This window comes from Larus michahellis, chromosome Z, assembly GCF_964199755.1.
Source record: "Larus michahellis chromosome Z, bLarMic1.1, whole genome shotgun sequence".
Taxonomy (NCBI): Eukaryota; Metazoa; Chordata; class Aves; order Charadriiformes; family Laridae; genus Larus; species Larus michahellis.
In genome coordinates this window covers 70505718-70525495 of record NC_133930.1, presented here as the reverse complement: position 1 = coordinate 70525495, position 19778 = coordinate 70505718, and the positions used below count along the sequence as shown (strand labels likewise).

Here is a 19778-nt window from a genome sequence, read left to right as displayed (position 1 = left end):
GTGTAGGTTCCATTTTTCACGTATCTTTAAATTTACTGTTTGTCTCCTTTGCAAGCATACAATTTACTTTTAAAAGTGGCCGGAAAGATATAAGAAGGACTCTAGCTCATATCCAGCAGCTCTTGTCATTGCAGATTACAGCAGAGAGATTTTGAAATATTGATTAATGTAGTAGAGCTGTGTCTGGTCAAGATACTGGGCTGGATGAGTTCTAACCGTACATGCCAATGCAACTTTGAAAAAGTTTATTTTTGGTCTATAAAATAGCACAAGTCTAGGCTAGAAGATGTAATTTAGGGATTGCTTAGAGGTGAAAACTTCCTGAAGCTACAGTTTTTCGCTTGCCTTTCAAAGTAGGGCAACAGGCTATTTTGTTTGCATACACAAAAATGACTAGATGCTAAAAGAAAGCATCAAGAAGAAAACTGATTACAGTTTTAACACACAGTAGAAATACTGGGGTTTGGGCTGGTACATATGTCCAGGAGGGGCTTTTATTGTTCTCTCTTGTAATAGTGATTATCTTCACATGCAGGCAGAAAACAGGTTGTGCTTCTCACACTGAAAATGCACTGTTATATTTATAGATGTTAACTAACCACCTTTCACAACTACTGTAGTAAAGATTACAGAACTACATTTAACTATTTAACAATAACTTTACTCTGTTACTCTTACTTTGCTATGCCCAGAAGTTGACAAACAATTCTGCACTAGTATCAAACCAGTTGATGCTGAATGAAGAACAACATGGTCCCTACATTCCGGAGTTTACAACAGCAACTAGTTCATGTTAAACCTAGAGGATGATTTGTTTAAACACAAGAAAAGCATTTTCAGTTGTATGGATTAACATCAGAGTGCTTGAGATGATGTGATGACAAAATGTTGCCATGGGATGAACTGGCCGTTGCGAGAATGAGGCAGCAGGGAAAAAATACAAATATAAGCGTAGAAGGGAACAGAGGGACAGATTTGTTATCAGAACAAACTCACTAATAGAAAAACAGGATCAAAACTATGAAATGTTCAAAATTATCAAGATCTGAAATCTGCTGTGAAAAAGACAAAAATTATTTACATATAATTTACACACACCTATATATAATTTTTATGTATCTCCAGAACAGAACACTACACACAGTGGTAGAAAATGAAAATTGCTGTATCTACTCAATTATAGGTAGAGAGGAAGAAACCCAGTGACATCTACAGAGTTCCCATATTTTAGGAATAGTAAGGAATAAGCAATCTGTCAGGATGAAAGAATACATCAATCATAGCCATTTTACATGTTCTGGTAATTCCACAAGGTCTTTATCTGCATTTAAACAGGATTACAGTGCAGATTCTAGAATTGTATGAATGTCTCAAATTATTTTGCTAGAATGAAAATTACATGTCATTTTAAAAGCTTGAAAATGTTTGCTTTCCCACAATGCAAGCAAAAAGAAAATGCCGCTCTGCAAAAGTGTATTCTTTCATGTGCAGAAAGAGCTTGAGATCTTTTCAGATTAACATCGAAATACAAAAAGAGGTAACAAATTAGTTTCAGGTTTTTTGATGGTACGTGATCATGTTTTGTTTCTACCTAAAATAATTCCAGGCAGCACTGATCCATCTCATGTCCTCGGCAGTTTCCATTTCGTAAGCATCACAGTGAGGATTTGCTCAATAAGGCTAGTTTTAGCCAATTTCTCTACAGAGCAATCATAACTTTGCTGGGTATAGTGGAAGTGTGCCAAGACTGGGTTTGACCTCTTGAATTACAGGAAAGTTGCTGAGCGTCCGTTTCTAAGGGGTGTTACTCTGCATCCAAGTAAGACAATAAATGAGGAAGAAAACATTTAAACAGCAGTAATATTTCCTTAAATAGGAGTGGGGAAAAACTTACTGCTTCTGTATCCTTCAGCCTGTTGCATTTATTGCGAGCAATTTATAAATACAGGGGAAATGGACGTGGTTAGGGCTGGGCTGGGCTGGGTTGGCCACTAAACAATTGACAGATGCTCTCTTTAACCTCTCTCCCTTCAGAGAGGGACAGCGAGAGACATGGGTTGAAAAGAAGTACTAAAGTATTTAATGAAATATTAACAGTAAAATAATATTACCAAAAGACAATAATATTAATAAGAAAATAATTAAATATATACAATATACACAAAACCAGTATCAAGCTCTCAGAATGACCATCACGTCACCGGCAGGCACTGGGGAAGTCCCAGACTGGGCTCAGTGACAGATGGGAACTGGATTCCTAATCTGGATAAAGGAACGCACGAATGGGGATCAAAGGCAGATGAACAGAGTCCTCCTCGGACGCCGGCCATTGAAGAAAGAGGCTGACCCCTTTGATCCCTCAGCTTTTATACTGAGGGGGATGTAGACGGGACGGAATACCCTGTCCCGATGGCTCCTCCCCGCAGGTGCGGCCCCGCTACGCTTTTCCACCTCTGACCCTCCAAAGTGGTACACAACAAAGTTAGCTGACGTTGGCTCTTACAGCAGAGAGCATAAGCAAGAGCCTCCGCGCACACCATTCCTTGGTATTCAACTGTAACCATCAGGCCTTACCACTCTGGGAGCAGACACTGTCTGAAAAATACGCCATTAATTTCAGTCAGGTAGAAGAGGCTTAACTGCAAAGTAAAATTACTGAAAAGAAAATTAGTTCTGTTTTCCCTCGAACCACACCAAGAGGAGAAATGAATTAGTTTTCAATTAAAGCATACCTGGGAAAAATCCAAGATATTTTGAAGGAAAGTAATTAAAATTACTGAAGATAGAAGAAAGGGAATTCTTTAAGAAGTCAGGATGTGCTTCTAGGAACTGAATATAAAGCTGTAGTTTGATCTGCTCCCATTAGACCATGTGCCATCCTTTCTTAAATAAGAAAAAGTCCAATTTATAAAACGTCAAAATGGAAAAATGTCTGCAAGCTGACAATTTTAATAAAAGAGAGAAATGAGACTTCTTTCAGAACAGGAATATTTTTTATTGACAAGGCCAAGAACTTCAGTGCTGGACAAGAACACAGGATATACAGTCATTTTGTACATCATTATTGCCCAAATGCTTCAAATCCCACCACAATTTTGAGATTAATAAACTAAATATTGGATGTCTTCTTCTACAATTTTAAATCAATTAGGTTTTTCATTGCCATGATTATTTTTAGTTGATATGCTGTCATGAAAGCTAGTCCACACTACTATGCAATACAAACTTGTGGTTACATTTGTTAGGTGCTGCTTTATCTGCCCTGCAAAAATGTACAATTAGTAAAGAGTATGCAGATGTTGCCACAGTTGTCTTGATCAAGGATATCCAGCTGTTTATCAAGACAAAAAAAAAAAAAAGCTCTTTCATTGATTTATTCAAGTCCAGTTTGAAAACTATTATATTCCTGGAAACTGTAAGTCTCTTGGACGTTTCCCTTCGTAGATCTGTGGAGCCAGGCAGCCATTTTCTAATAGGAAGACTGAAGGATCAACGTTCTCGTTATAGGCACTCAGCGTCTGAGGAAAGGCTGTAACTGAAAGTGACTGCTGTATGCCCGTTGACGTAGGGCAGCATTACTTAGTAAGAATGGAACAAATGTTGACTACTTTCTGCAAAAACCCAGTCACAGGAGTAAGACCACACAGCAGACTCTTTGTACATACATGCAACAAGGTAGATTCAGAGAGCTGAACTAGAGAGACTGCCTAGAGAGACCGAGGTGATAATCATCTAATAATTTTAGTTTTGCCTGAAGTATACCTTCTATTCTTTAAGGATATCAAGAGACCACTTTCCCTGATAGTTCAGATTGTAACTAATTCTCACTGAATTTCCTCCTAATTTCTGTCTTGCATTTGACTGACTTCAGCTCTCAGCCATTAATTCTTATTTCATTAATCTCAATTTATCTGAGAGAGAAAAATGTTTCTTGGACTAATATTTTTTCTTTGGTCTGTTCAGAGCACTGTTGACAGGTCCCTTTTCAGTTCTCCATTGATAGGTTAGAGCAAAACCAGCTCACCAGTTGTATGCACCAAAAGTGCCTGTTGAGCAGTGTTGAGGTCCTTAATGGATCCAGGACTGAGCAAGTAATTTACTGTAATGGTGGCAACACGTTGCCCTGCTGGACTTCTTAAGCTGCAAAGGTAAATGCCTTCTCCTGGGGCTCAATGCTCAGCACGCCCCACTGCCATGCATTGCACTAATCCTATTTAAAACCCAAAAGACTGGCAGACAGTAGTATTCCTACCCATCTTCTCTCCCCAGTTCTTGGAAAATCCCCTCAGCCACACCTGTGGCACCTTGCTGGGAAATGTGGAGGAATCCACACACAGCTGTCTCCATTTGGTTTATTTCCTTGTTCCAGCCACAGGCATGGTGTCCCCTTTTCCCCGACCCATTTGTTGGAAACTTGCCAGGAAAGGAGAAGCAGGATGGTTCTGAGAGGCTATGCAGGCACTCTCTGAGGGGCTGGGAGACAGTTTCTCAGAGACTGAAACTCAGACCACTGTCAAAGGCAGCCTGGAGTTGGGTCTCAGTGTCCTTATGGGAGGAAGACCTATTAAAGGTGCAGACCGGGAGTCTTCCAAAGAAGAAGTAAGTCAACTTCTTTTTAGCACCTTATAAACATCAGTTTATATAATAATCAGTTGGATTAATCTTCTCCTGGTACAGATGCAACGCCCAGAACGCCCACTAAGAAAAAATGAGAAACCTGGGTGCAGTGAGAGGTTGTTCAGATTGCAGGCATTTGGACAAGGGCCTCTCTTACAAAGAAAAGTTTAACAAGTATACAGCACAGTAAGTATAAAACACTTGGCCCAGCTCCTTTATAAGGTAGAGAGGTTTCCTCTTCTTTGAAAAGAATAGAAGCCTGAACCAGAGAGAGAGAGAGACAGATAGCACTGACTGTCATCTGGTTTCAGACCAAAGCAAATATTGAGACACCTTCCAGGTAGATGAGAGTGAAGGCTTTCAAATGAAAAGGTGCCAAGTTTTCAAATTCTCTCGTTGTTCCCATGGTGTCTTGTGTTACCTCACCCACTAAAACTCTTGGAGTTAAGTGGCTGATAAAATTGGAATGTCAACTTTACAAATATGAAAGCGGGTTTGTAGACATCAAGATTGCAGTGTGAATGATACGGGCTCAAAAATCAGATGGGATATAACTGCCAGAGCGAGGTATATTAATGCATTTCCAGTACTGAAGAACAGAGACAGTACTACCATCACTGTTCTAAACTGGAAACAGCTTTCCTGATGTCTTGCCTCCAGTTATGGCAAAAGTTAAAAACTTTCTTTTAAAGAAAAAATGATCACTTGTAAAAATTTGAAATAACCTTAATCAGAGCACCTTTTTCTAACAAAATGCCTTTATAAGCAATAGAATAACACGGCTACAGTGGTGATTTTTTTTCCAAATTAAAATATATTTCAGAACAAACAAATTGCAGTTGTAGAAAACTGTACAAGGAAACTATCAATGCTTCTAACAATTTTAGTAGGTAAAAAAAAGTAAACAAAGATGTGAAAAAGGATACAAAGAGAAAATTTACTGGCTTATGAAAACATTTGCATATACAAACTTATCCCCATGACAAAATATAAAAATGTATACCGATATGCTCTGGAAAGCATGTCTATTAAAATATTTTACCTGGCCTTATAAAGGATACTAATAATTTATACTTTGGGTGAGAATTAATTTTGCTGTGCTTACTCTCTGAATGCCAAGTTTGCAAACAACTGCTGTCTAGACAAAACGACCTGTTACTTGCTGATGAAGAGTAAAGTGCTTTGCCTTTAAACCCATGGACTCCTACTAAGATGACTCAGAAAAATTATACAGAGCATACTGACCTATTGCAACACTAATGGAACATAACATGAGTCTCATCCTGTACCTCTATTCCTTAAAGGCCACGTATAAATTTGTTGCATGACCTCTAAAGAGGGGGAATAAAAAAAAAATCCCAAATAACAAAACCCCAACACAACTCCTCCTGCCCCCCATTACTATGGTTGCTTAAATAGGAAGTTATTTTGTATCTCTTGTTTGATGAAATTCCAGATAATTTCTGACATACAGCAGAGCATTTGGAAATACAATACAAGAAGTCTTACTAAACTAATTTTTGATTTGCAAAAATTACTCAATACGATTAAGCATGCCAACAAACCCCAGCCAGAAAGAGCGGTTCAACTCTTTCTGATATCATTAAGATACCACCTATAAATGAAATCTGAAATTGTTAATGGCACTTCTGTGCAAACTTTTGATGCAGTCTTTAGAACCACTTTCTCTGGTGGGCTCTGCAAGTTTGCCAATACAGTATTTTCAAAGTATGCATCTTTAAGAGGCCAGGCTGTGCATTGTCGTAATAAAAGCAGAATGTTAGCACAGGTTTTCTAAACTCATCTGATAACTTCATTACATTGATTTAAAATTGGATCTGCATACAAAACCTACCAGCAACGTACACCTAAATCAGTGACAAAGTGATTAAGTAATCCCCATAGGTGTACTGTTCCGAGAGTAAATAAATAGTTTAAAATATGCATTTCAATTTAAAAAATAGAAAATAGTATGCACAAAGTGAAGGCATAGCTAAGTTTCTACATTCCAATTCATAACTTTATCATAGTCCTGAATTCGTTGTTTTATGTGAGAAAGCTTATTCTTCAGGTATTCACAACGCTCCTTTTTCTCCAGAAATGCAGGATCCTGCCAAAAATACAACAACCTTTACATTAATATATTACACTTTCAGACTCTTCCAAGAATAGTCTACTATCAATTACATTTTTGATTAAGGACAGTATATAAATATTCTCCACAATCACACTCTTTTTCCCTGGTCACAATTTCTTGTTTCCTGCTTCCCTTTCCTTCATGAAAGGCTGGAAAAAGAGGTTCTGCTTTCATATGCTGTAGTTACTTAGAAACCAGAGCAGGTTTAATCAGAAAACTGCAAATATAAATGACATCCTACTACATAATTTGGATTCTATAGGTGTGTTGTAGTATATCTAATAAACCCCTCTGCCAAAAAAGCAATCAAGTTTAACTAACATGGACAGAAAATTTGAATTCCATGACAAAAAAAAAAAAAAGGAAAGAAAAAGGTATTTGGAATGAATCATAGAATGGTTTACGGGACCTTAAAAATCATGTAGTTCCAACCCCCCTGCCCTGGGCAGGGACACCTCCCACTAGACCAGTTGCTCAAAGCCCCATCCAGAACACTTCCAGGGATGGGGCATCCACAGCTTCTCTGGGCAACCTGTGCCAGGGCCTCACCACCCTCACAGTAGAGAATTTCTTCCTGATATCTCATCTAAATCTACCCCCTTTCAGTTTAAAACTATTACCCTTCATCCTATTACTACATGCCCTTGTAAAAAGTCCCTCTCCAGCTTTCTTGTAGCCCCCCTTCAGATACTGGAAAGTTGCTACAAGGTCTCCCCAGAGCCTTTTCTTCCTCAGGCTGAACAACCCCAACTCTCTCAGCCTGTCCTCACAGCAGAGGTGCTCCAGCCCTCTCATCTTCATGGCCGTCCTCTGGATATGCTCCAACACGTCCATGTCTTTCTTATGTTGGGAACTCCAAAGCTGGACACAGTACTCCAGGTGGGGTCTCCCCAGAGCAGAGTAGAGGGGCAGAATGACCTCCCTTGACCTGCTGGCCACACTTCTTTTGATGCAGCCGAGGATGCAGCTGGCCTTGTGGGCTGTGAGTGCACACTGCCGGCTCATGTTGAGCTTCTCATCCACCAACACCCCCAAGTCCTTCGCCTCAGGGCTGCTCTCAATCCATTCTCTGCGCAACTTGTATTTATGCTTGGGATTGCTGTGACCCAGGTCCAGGACCTTGCACGTGGCCTGGCTGAACTACATGAGATTTGCACGGTTTTTATGTATTGTTTTTAATAGAACACAGGTACAAATTTACTGCCCGCATTGAAAATGACAAAGTGAAACCTGCTAGATTACACTGAAAATTACTTTTGTGAGTCTGTTTCATGCCATGTCAAGTTTCATGCCACAAAGAAAATATAAAACATCTTTTCAAGGGTAAGACTATGTTTTCTGTTGTTAACTTACGCACTGGCTGTGTCAGTCAGTTAATATGAGTGAACTGTATCCCCCAAAATAACCAGTCTTCTGAATACAGAATGCTGAGATGAGACATAGTCTCAGAAATGAAAGTGCTTAGCTGTTGGGGTTTTTTTCCCCACATCTGACTAAGGGAATCATTATTCTCAAAACAGGTTGTTGGCATGAGTGGAATGGGTTGTTTCCTAACTTTGCCAAACTTTTAAAAGACAAATACACAAAGCCTTGTAGTAGCTACAGATAGCCTGAGCTAGCGGATTGCACCTAGCCTCAGACATGTTGGCTCTTTATACTCTCTCTGCTATTCATTAGATTCATTAGCAATGTAAAGCTGAAAACACTCACATTTTTCTTCTTCTTGTATTCTTGCAGAACTTTTGATATTCTTTCCTGTTCCTAATGAGAAAGACCACACATTTTAAAAACTTTAAATGTGCTCCATATCTTCATGTAAATTCTACAAAACACTCGTCAGAAGTAAAATTCTCATTTGATCAATCAATTATAGTTGTAACATTTTAGTTCTAAATCTTGTACTTGAGAAATAGTGAAAGTACTTTAACTGTAACTCACTCAAATTTGAAAGCTACTAGCATGAAAAACAAACACACAAACAAAACATGTCTACAACTTAATTGCAACTTGGTATTCTTGAGCGATGACCAAACAAGAAATAACATATTTGGGTAAACATTCTCTCGCACCAAGTCACTGCAAGCATTACAAGACTTGTGCCCCAGCTAAAGACAGTCAGAGACTGCCTAATACCACACTTGTTTTCCTTGAGGCTATTTCACAGGTACTTACATATATGCTTTCAGGATGGTGAGGAAGCTGTCTCATCAATGCATCCAGCTCATCAAACTTTTTTAATACAGCATGAACTTCCACAGACAGTTCTTTGTACTCAGCAAACTGATCATTAAATACTGCTTTATACCGGTCTCGCATTTCATTTGTTTGAATTGCTGGGTATTTCCTTAAAAAAAAAAAAAAGTTTTCAAGGACTAGTTTTAGAGATAGGACTTCAACAAACACATGGAACCTTCACCTTGATAGTGTTTCTGTATTGTTTGCTAATCTCATAACCTGCTGAAGTTTGCAAGTATGTAAAGCATTGAAATCATAGACTAATTCTATGACAGAATGGTTGAGGTTGGAAGGGACCTCTGGAGGTCATATGGACCACCACCCCTGCTCAAGCAGGGCCACCTAGAGCTGGTTGCCCAGGACTGTGTCCAGACAGCTTTTGAATATCTCCAAGGATGGAGACACCATCATCTCTCTGTGCTAACCGTCACTGTGAAAAAGATTTTCCTACTATTCAGGTGGAACCTCCTGTGTTTCAGTTTGTGCCTAGCCTATGGCAAATAGTATAAAAATTAATTTATGATCTCATTTTTGACCATGGAAAGGCTTACCCTTTAAAAGGGAGCATGTTATAGATTTAGCGTTTAGAAAGTACAGGAGTTGAGAAATTTCAGGGACTAAAAATACAAGTAATTTCCCATGTATTTTATTTTTTATTAAATTGTCTGCGAGGTGGTCTGCTGTTCCTTTGGCAGTTATTGTACTTGCTAGATTAAAACATTCTGCTTTAACATTTGAGGTTTGGGTAGGTTTTTTAAATTTAAGATTCTTTATTTATATTACCGGTTCTATGCCATTCATACCAGCCCCCTATCCCCTCTATTTTTAACATTAACTTAATAAAGAATTATGAGTTCTCATAGCACAAGCATGGCAGAGAAACTGAGTGTATACATGAGAAATGCTGAGTGAAAAGTATTCTCCTTTAAGTTTGTTCATCAAACACAAGTAACTTACGCTAAGTAGTCTGGCATCACTATAGGTTTAGGAATGTGGCCTGCAGGTATATGACCATTAAGTAGTTCTGGTTTTCTTTCCACTGATTTAAGTTGCCTATAAGTGACCTCTTCTCTTGGTCTGTCATCACTTTCATACTGTTTTAAAAGAAAAACACAGAAGCTCTTAATGAAGTCAGTTTTACTTCAAATGCAACATACATGAACCACAAAATACTCAAATAATTTGAAGACAGAGATAGCAGGATTCAGCAGCAGTAGGAGCAAATCATAGATATTTCTTACAACCCTTATTGTAATTAGAAAATTAGTAAAGAGTTACAGTGACGTTTTGCACACAGTATCCATCTTCAGTTTCTCCTAACAGTGATACCAGTGACAATAAATACTTCTTGGGGCTTGGAAAGAGCTGTTTTGTATGTCTTAAAAAAATAATTTAAGGAAGTTTCCTTGGAATTCCATCTAATTTGTGAATGGACAGGTTCCCTTCTCCCCTTGTTTCCTATTGCACTATTTATCACCTGATCTGGAAGCTAAAGCACGTGGAGTCTTTCTGGAGCACATAAAAAAAGATCCTGATCCAGTACTGAAGCAACAGAGAAAACAGTGGTAGGAAATTCACAGTAGCTAACAGGAGAGCTTTAAGACCTAAATAAATACACCATAAATTACCTAAGAATCATCAACATCTGTTAAGATCCTGTACAGTCTTTGCATATACAGTATGCAACTGCATCTTTGTGATTTGCTGATACTTCAAAACTGCTAAGGGGAGGTCTTTGGAGCAGTTGCAGAGACACAGGAACGGCCTCAACTCACAGAGCACCGACCACTGTGCTTCCACTGGCTCTCCTGCAAATTAAGCAGCCAGCCAGGAGGAAAGAGTCCCTAAAACCTACAATGCATCAGATGACCTGCTGTTCTCACTATGTCTGCCCAACTCTGTGATAAATGCTACACAACTTGTCACTTCATTAAAGAGGCTAAGAGCACATACGGAGGCAGTCATCAGATTTACTTTTTACAGTAAATTTTATAACCTAGCCTCGCTAGCAGTAACTTCTTTACAAGCTTCTTCTGAATCTTCTAAGTAGGAGAACGTTGTCCAGACTACAGTACAGAATTAAACCTAATCTCTTCCAAGCCAAATAAGTTAATAAATAGATAGGTCAATCAAAATAGTCACAAGAAAAAGAACAACCATTTGGAAATACAGGTAAACAGAAAAATAAATTCCTATTTCCTACCTTCTTTTCTGGAAAAGAGGACTGTGTTTTCATCTATTAAAAAACATAAAGAACAGTAAGTTTTATTTTCAGTAGACTTTTAAAATCTAAACTTTTTCAAAATCATGCTGTACACAGAATTACATTTATATTTAGGTATGAAGACATTTAGCATAAGGAATATTTTCAGATCACTTGATTTAAAGACCATTTAAGAACGGTGGAATGAAAACAACCAACTAAACCCAGAATAACAACAGGATCTCCCAGAGCATAGCTGTAAGGAACAGCTTGCAGGAAATACTCCATCCACTTCCCAGCCTCCTTCATTATTTGACATTCCAGCCCATATTGACTCACTGGCACTCTGCTGCCTAATTCCTTGCCTAAAACACGTTAGTGCACTAACCAGTAGCTCAACCAGCAGCTGTGTTGCACAGCACTCTCCAGAGCCTAACCTATATTATGGAAGTATTGCCTTTAGAAATACTAACTGGAATAACAGAACATGGATAGTAACAGGGAAGAGTGACTGAAACACCTTGTGTATAATTCCAGCAGTCACCTTGTTCTTGTGGGGCATACCAAATGTTGGCTAAAAAGCTTTTCTCAAAGAGCTGCAATGTACTTTTGAAAAGGGGAGTCTCAGTTTTACAGAAGAGGGTGGAATGGAAACCAGTGTTAAATGAAAATGCTGCAAATCAGACTGCAGTCACAGAGCAGAGGAAATGCCACTTGAAACTCGCTCTCTCCTACTAAAATCACTTAAATGCTGACTCCTCCTTAGGCTTATGTAGGCTTCACATTCATTACTTTTTATGCTATGTTAAGTTTTATTAATTTCTAAAGGGGTTTTTGGTGGTGTTTTCATGTGAAGGAAGTTTTACACAAACGACTTTGAATTCTGTAGTTGACAGTGGTAAGTCTCTACCATTACACTTTATTATTAACCAGGCGAGTACTGAATGCTTTCAGTAAGGGCATGGCCAGCAGCAAGGCAAAATACTTGATGTGAAAAAGATTAAGCTGATTGAAATTTGAGACACCAAAATCTAGCCAATTCTGTTACTACTATTATTTTCTGCTAACTCTTGTAAGGAAAGCTGAAAAGATATAAGGAACTAGCTCGGAGTTTTGCCTAGAAAGTAAAAATAAGTATTTCATGTTCTTATGGTCATTTACGCTAGCACTTAATGTGCTGAAAGCACAGTCTTCAAATAAATGCTAGGTGGCTTTAAGCCTAACCCTGCTGAACAGCTGAACAAGCACATTGTTCATTTCTTCCTTTGTTTGGAAAATACACACCGGGAAGTAGTTCATCAGCTGACGCAGGAAGAGAGCTGAGCATTACAAACGGAACAGAGCCAGCTCCTTATTTAAGTGAATTTAAAAAAAAAAAAAAATCCAAGAATTTGGATCAGACATCCTAAAAATGCCTTTTATTTGGTGATCTCAAATACTGTTAAGACTGCTGAAAGTTCACCCTCAAAGGCTGCGGAGAAGACACCTGATATGACTTCACCTACAGCATGGAAAGATCTTATAGCTCATAGAATCAGAGAATGTGCTGGGTTGGAAGGGACCTTTAAAGGCCATCTAGTCCAACCCCCCTGCAACGAGCAGGGACATCTTCAACTAGATCAGGTTGTTCAGAGCCTTGTCCAATCTGACCTTGAGCGTTTCCAGGGATGGGGCACCTACCACCTCTTTGGGCAACCTGTGCCACTGTTTGACACCCTTCATCATAAAAAATTTCTTCCTTATATCTACTTGAAATCTGTCCTCTTTTAGTTTAAAGCCATTACCCTTGTCCTATCGCTACAGACCCTACTAAAAAGTTTGTCCCCATTCTTTCCTGGAGGCCCTCTTTAAGTAGTGGAAGGCTGACATGTCGTCTCCCCAGAGCCTTCTCTTCTCCAGGCTGAACAACCCCAACTCTCTCAGCCTGTCCTCCTAGGAGAGGTGCTCCAGCCCTCTGATCATCTTCGTGGCCCTCCTCTGGGCCTGCTCCAACAGGTCCATGTATTTCCTGTGCAGGAGGCTCCAGAGCTGGACACAGTACTCCAGGTGGGGTCTCACCAGAGCAGAGTAAAGGGGCAGGATCACCTCCCTTGAGCTGCTGGCTACGCCCCATCACCAGCTGCTCCCCATCACTCCATACCCAGTAGATAACCAAGTGATAACTAGCGACTTACCTCCTGCTCCATTAATTCCCGGTGCCTCCTGGCTCCTTCATGCCTCCATAACTTTAGAGAAACCACTGCGCTAATTAGATAGATGATCACCGTGACAAACAAGAAGATGATTGCTGCTGTCTGACCTCCCTCTACACGGCAAAAAGATGCATTTATCGGTGTCTTAAACAGCTGGTAGTAGCAGAGCCCTCCTCGGTTGGTATCGTTTACGTATACTATGGCAGCCGACATGTACAGAAAGAACAAGGCCACGTTAATTCCGAACTCAGTCAGGGGCCACCAGTTGGAGTCGAGGAGGATGGTCCGGTAGTACATCGACATGCCCAGCACCAGCAGCACTATCGTGACGATCCACGCCATTCCCGCCACCACCAGGATGAAAGGTGTTTTGGGCCCGCTGTAGGAGTAGCCACCATAGGCGCCACCGGCCCCGTAGCCGTAGGGCTGCGAGTACCCAAACATGTTGTACCACTCGTTGTCCTTGTGGACGTAGGCCGTGACGCAGGCGAAGACGGCAGCGCCCAGCAGCAGCTCCACCACGCAGAGGATCCTCAGCAACCCGGCCCAGGACTTCATGTAGGCGTACCGCTGGTTGTAGGCCTCCACACGCTCGCTGTACGTCTGGCCGGTGGCTGCCCGGTGCTCCAGCGACCCAAAGGGGTCCTCCGGCAGCATGGCTTCGGCCTCCTTCCGCGAGTTGTAGCTCCCGCCCGACCCTCCGTATGGATCCTTGTAGGAGCCGGGCACGGAGCGGGGCTGGGGCTGCCGAGGGGCCGGGGAGGAGGGCGGCGAGCACTCGACCCCGTCGGAGATGTACCTGATGTCGGAGGCCGTGCTGTCCCAGCTGGAGCCGTTGCGGCGCCTCCCTTTGAAGAAGTTCTTCCACGAGTCCGGGATGAACCGCCGGACCGGCTTGAGCTCGGCCGGGCGGCCCTCCCCGGGGTAGGAGCCGGGGCCGAAGGGGGGCTGCAGGGGGAGCGGGGGCGGCGAGGGGTCAGCGGCCCCCGGCTCCGCGTCCCGGGCGAGCGGGGAGCCGGCACTGACCCCGCGGGGCCGCCCGCCCTCCGAGCCGGCGCTCCGCGACATGGCTGGCGCTCGGCCCGGCCTCAGGGCGCTCCCCGGCCCAGCTCGGCCGCCTCTCACCCCGCGCCGACGGCAGGAAGCCGAGTCCAAAGGGCGGCAGGAAAAGGGACGATCCTGCCGGCGAGTTCGTGGGGCGGGAAAGGGGCTGCCCGGCCCGGGAACACCCAGCGCTCCGCTCCGATCCCGGCCCAGCCACCCTCGGCGCCTGCACCTGCGCCGCCCCGCCCGGGCGCCCTCACCTGCGGCGGCCGCGGGGGGCGGCTGCTTCCGGGCGGCCAGAGCCGGTGGGGGCGGACGGGCCGCGCCGGGGGAGGCGGCCGCTTGCGGGGGGTCGCAGCCTGGGCCCCGTCGTGTCGGGAGGGACCGGCCCGGTGAGAGGGAAACCCCGAAGGGTCGGACAGCAGGCGCGGACACGGGGCGGCCGCTTGTGCCGTGCCCCTTGTCGCCGGTTTAAGGAGAAAACCGGGACGCTGCACCATCAGCTCCTGCAGCACGCAAAGGGCGGGAGGACCTCGGCTGAAGACTTCCAGTCTTAAATTTCCCCACCGATAAACTAAGGAAGTGTTGAGTCCAAAATAATCCATCATACAACTTGTATTCCATTTGTATTTTAAAATATTTTATTCCTATTAATTATTTCTATTTTATTTCTATTAATTTCTATTTTATTTCTACTTTGTTTCTATTTTATATCTATACTTTGTGTTCACGTAAAATATCTGTGTCAGAGTACGAAACAGCATTAATACCCCAGGAGTTTTATTTAAATCGTCAACATGGGATATAAAACTTTTTACATGTACACTACAGTCTCTTCTTCCCAAAGGTTCAAACTTACAAACAGCATTTTTTTTTTCTTCGAAGGTATAAATTTTAGTAAAACCTTCCAATACTGACAACTTGTCAAATGTAGACTCCAGAAACATGCTGTACAAATGCAAAGTAAATAAAAATGTGTTAAATATAAAAATAAAGAGTGACACTAACTACCTACAATTCCTTTCTAACTCGTATTAGTCTTAATTTATTGTTGCCTCTTTTTATAGATCTGGATAACTCCCATGGCTCAGAACAGGCAGGGGATGGCTTGTGATTTAGTATTCAGCTCAGGTCTGATCCTGCAAAGCTGAGGGGAAGCTGAGGAAACTTGTCTTGGTGCTGACCCAGCCTTCCAGCCCACCTACGTAGCTAAAAGAGTACTTTTGTGCAGACTATGCCCTCTTTAGCAAAGGTTTTTGTAGCATATTAGTCTATTCTGGTGAGTTAGTGGTTGATGTTTCGCTATATTCAGTCACTATCCTACTCCCCTATTTTTTAATCCATCTTCCTCCATGGTTGCTTGAGCGGCACCAGACAGAGGCTGACACAGGTTCGTTTCCACTGCATTGGCTGGAAATAAAAAGGAATCCATCCCATTTGTTCTCGTTCCTTCTGCATTTCTCCATCTGTACAGCCATCTCCAGAGCATTCACATCATCAGGGTCCCCCTCGTAACTAACATTTAATTCTGGCATGCCAGGGTTTTTATGAATAACTTTATGAATAATTTCAAACTTTAACCTGTAAAATTGTCATACCAAGGGTAAGTTACAGTGGAAAAAAATGTTTCCTGCTCTCTCGGCACAGAAACAGCAGTGTGAAGGGCTGCCCACACACTGCACGAGTCTCTCCCCTTCACCAATGCTCAGCAGCTTTCAAATATTCTGGCAGTAATAACCTCTATTCACCACCATTAATTCAAGCTATACGCATTCTTTTCTTGCATCACTACCGTCAGTATTACATATTATGGCCCTGTGCACGTCTTTCAATTATAGGTATTTGCACCCAGAACTCAACACTACATAATTTACATGAGAACCCACAGCATATGTGGAAGTTACTGTCAGATAAAGCTTGAAATAGTACACACCCAACTTACTAATGCAGAGACAAAAGATTTACCAGTATTTAAATGTGTGCTGTGGGCAAAATTAATGCTGTAAGGAAGTCTACGATTAATTGGTAAAGTTATAAACATTTTGGCTTAGACTAGGGAGATTGCAAAGAAACACACCTGTTTGGGCTGCCTTCCTTTCTTCCTGACTAGCGACCAAAACAGCGTTTAATACATCTATTGGGGAACAGGGTGGTTCTTGGGTAATACAGACTTAATCTTGTAGGCTGGTATTTCATAGCTAAAGTCAGACGGCAATAGTACAGTGATAAATAGGAAATACTTTGTCAGATGCCCTGGCAACCTCTTTCACTTGGCTGAGAAAAGTTAGTCTCGTTTCAGCTAACTGTGATCACAATCCTTTATTAGAAAAGAGCATCACAATTAAGTCTCTTTTTCAATTTCAGTGATATCAAGGTTATGGAAATGTAACCGAGGCTCTGCTGGTACAAATGGTTCAGAAGGCTCACTAATTTCACAGTATACCATGCCGTGCTGTGTTACCCCATTAGCACTATACAGTCTATAGGTAGAGCACTACAGCCTCACAACTGAAAAAAAATTAGTATTTTTTCAGCATTCTGACATCTATGACAGAGGCACTTCAGTGGCTGTAGTTTTATGAAAAACTTGATTTTAAAAAAAGTTGTTCCCTAAGCAGTCTGATAGGCAAAAATTCCACAAAATAAAAATCAGTAGTGCTATCTAATTTCAGAAGTGCTTGTTAAAATATTTTGTGGTTCCATAGGCACACAACTGCTTCAAGGGAAAGAATAATGATTTCCCACTCTAGCTTTTTTATTACAGCTCTCACTAACACTACATGTAAATACAACCGTTTTGTCAGAGTTCCAGATTAATGTTTTCTGTCATGATAAACAGTGAGCAAAGCGCACCACACCCCTTGTTTCAGTTCAATTTTATTCTCACTAAATATTTTTGTTTTCAAAACCAAAGATTTTATCCAGATTGTGCACTGGACAAACAGACGTATGCCTAGGTCAGAGAACTAATATTTGATACAAGGGAAGAGAAAGCTAAACAAGGGTTAAAAACAAAATTGTATTTAAATTGTTGCTACTAACATCGTAATTCTAGGTAGATTGGAACTGAAAAAAAGTTTTAAGAGCCAAAATATAAAATTATAATGCTGCAAGTGAGGGAAAATCTCAGATTACAGATGTACACTGAAGTTGTTTCTGTATGAAAGGATTTTTTTCATTAAGTTATTAAGAAAGAAAGTGTTCTTAGAGAAAGTACATGTCAACTTTAACTCCCAAAACATCTTTTCAGTGGTAGTTTCCCAACATCATGGATAAAAGCAATCTGAGCTGAGGAAAAAAATCATGAGCATCGTATTGGGTAGATCACAATACACATAGAATTAAAGACACTGGAAAATAAATAATTCATATGTTTAGTTAAGTGGTCCTGTATATATTTGCATTATTTTGGGTACCAAAGCAGTTTATATATATTTGAAATGTTCATCACATTACCATAAGAAACTTACAGATTGCCTCCACAGAATAACAACTCCATAGTGTCTGCCAACTGTGTATTTATTAAGTAGAGTTATTATTACATAGCCTGCAAAATTAATTAATCCAGATGGTAAAGCCTTAGTTAAGACATAGGCTCTTTTATTAGAAGTAATTAACATAGCATAGGTGACCCACCTGTAAGAACAGTGATTTTTGGTATACATACCATACTGGTAACCACCTGCTACCACATTGTCTCATGTTACACAGATTTTTTTAAATGCACTGCAAACTTTCATTTTGTTTACTTTATCTGGAAAAAGCTTTGTAAAACTTTTTGAGTCTGTTGGTGTCACTTTAAAGGGATCAGTAAGCAAAGAAGATCTAGTTCATACAGTTTACCGGATTTCCAAAAGGCTTCTCACCAAGTCCCCTAAAGGCTTTTAAAAGAAACCTTAAGCCTTAAGAGAAGCCTTAAGGCTAAAAGAATGACTTAATAGTAAAGTCTGATAAATAATTAACAGATAGGAAATGGGGGAGGGGAGTATGAGTTAATAGTTAACTCCTGCAATGGCGGAAAGTTGCCAGTACAGTTCTGCAGGGACCAGTGCTAGGACCAGGGCTACCCATTACATCCCTAAATGTAACCCTGTGAAAAAAGAGGGGGAAGAGCGAAACCAGCAACTTTGCTGACGATGCCAAGTTAGACAGGCTAGCAAGGACGTGGGCTGTCAGAAGAGCTGTGCCATGACTTTATGAGACTGAATGATGGGGCAATAACATGACAAAATTCAACGTACGCGGATACCTGAAATCCAAGCAGTACAAAAAGGGAAGAAGGATTTAAAATACTGCAACGTGAGGACCCTGATTTACATATTTATAAAGTATCACATGTGCCTCCCTTCTGGCAAAACAGATACTGGTTTAATTCTTTCAGTTAAAGTTTTAAAGATGTTCTTGCTGTTGTTTCAAACCTAACAGGAGAGCTTGAGTCTTGGCTATGTGATTGGAAGCATATATAGGTACCAGCTATATGCCTATACCACATGTAGGTTTTGTGGTTAGGCAAAAGTATTGACATTTTGGGTTACAAAAATGTGTCATTATGCTTACTGATGGCTTTTGAACATCTCCAAGGGTGGAGACTCCAGCACCTCTCTGGGCAACCTGTGCCAGTGCTTGGTCACCCTCACAGTGAAAAAGTGTTCAGAGGGAACCTCCTGTGTTTCAGTTTGTGCCCATTGCCTCTGGTCCTGTCACTGGGCACCACTGCAAAGAGCCTGGCTCCATCTTCACTACACCCTCCCTTCGGGTATTTACGTACAGTGATAAGATCCCCCTGAGCCCTCTCTTCTTGGAGCTGAACAGTCCCCACTCTCTCAGCCTTTCCTCATAGGAGAGACGCTCCAGTCCCTTCAGCTTCTTAGTGGCCTTTTGTTGGATTATCTCCAGTGTGGCCATGTCTCTTCATGTACTGGGGAGCCCACGACTGGACTCAAAGCTCCAGGTGTGGCCTCACCAGTGCTGAGCAGAGGGGAAAGATTCCCTCCCTTGACCTGCTGGCAATACTCCTCCTAATGCCCAGGGTACCCTTAGCTTTCTTTGCTGCAAGGACACATTGCTGGCTCATGTTCAACTTGATGTTCACCAGGACCCCCAGGTCCTTTTCTGTAAAGTTGCTTTCCAGCTGGACAACAGCCAGCACGTGCTGGTGCCTGGGGTTGTTCCTCCCCAGATTCAGGACTTTGCATTTCCTCTTGTTGAACTTCCTGAGGTTCCTGTCAGCCCATATCTCCAGCCTGTCCAGGTCCCTCTGGATGGCAGCATGACTCCCTGGTGTATCAGCCACTCCCCCAGTTTTGTGTCACCTGCAGACTTGCTGAGGGTACACTCTGCCCCATCCACC

General features: G+C 41.6%; 1 protein-coding gene across 1 annotated transcript; it reads right to left on the bottom strand.

Moving 5' to 3' along the window:
- Positions 1–5530: 5530 nt before the first annotated feature.
- MARVELD2 (MARVEL domain containing 2) lies at positions 5531–14730 on the bottom strand. The gene is made up of 6 exons (XM_074570663.1): positions 13367–14730; positions 11193–11225; positions 9947–10083; positions 8927–9098; positions 8465–8515; positions 5531–6727 (listed from the first exon to the last, which is right to left on the bottom strand). The coding sequence occupies exons 1-6, from the start codon at positions 14450–14452 to the stop codon at positions 6611–6613; spliced, it is 1596 nt and encodes a 531-aa protein (XP_074426764.1). The 5' UTR covers positions 14453–14730; the 3' UTR covers positions 5531–6610.
- Positions 14731–19778: the final 5048 nt, after the last annotated feature.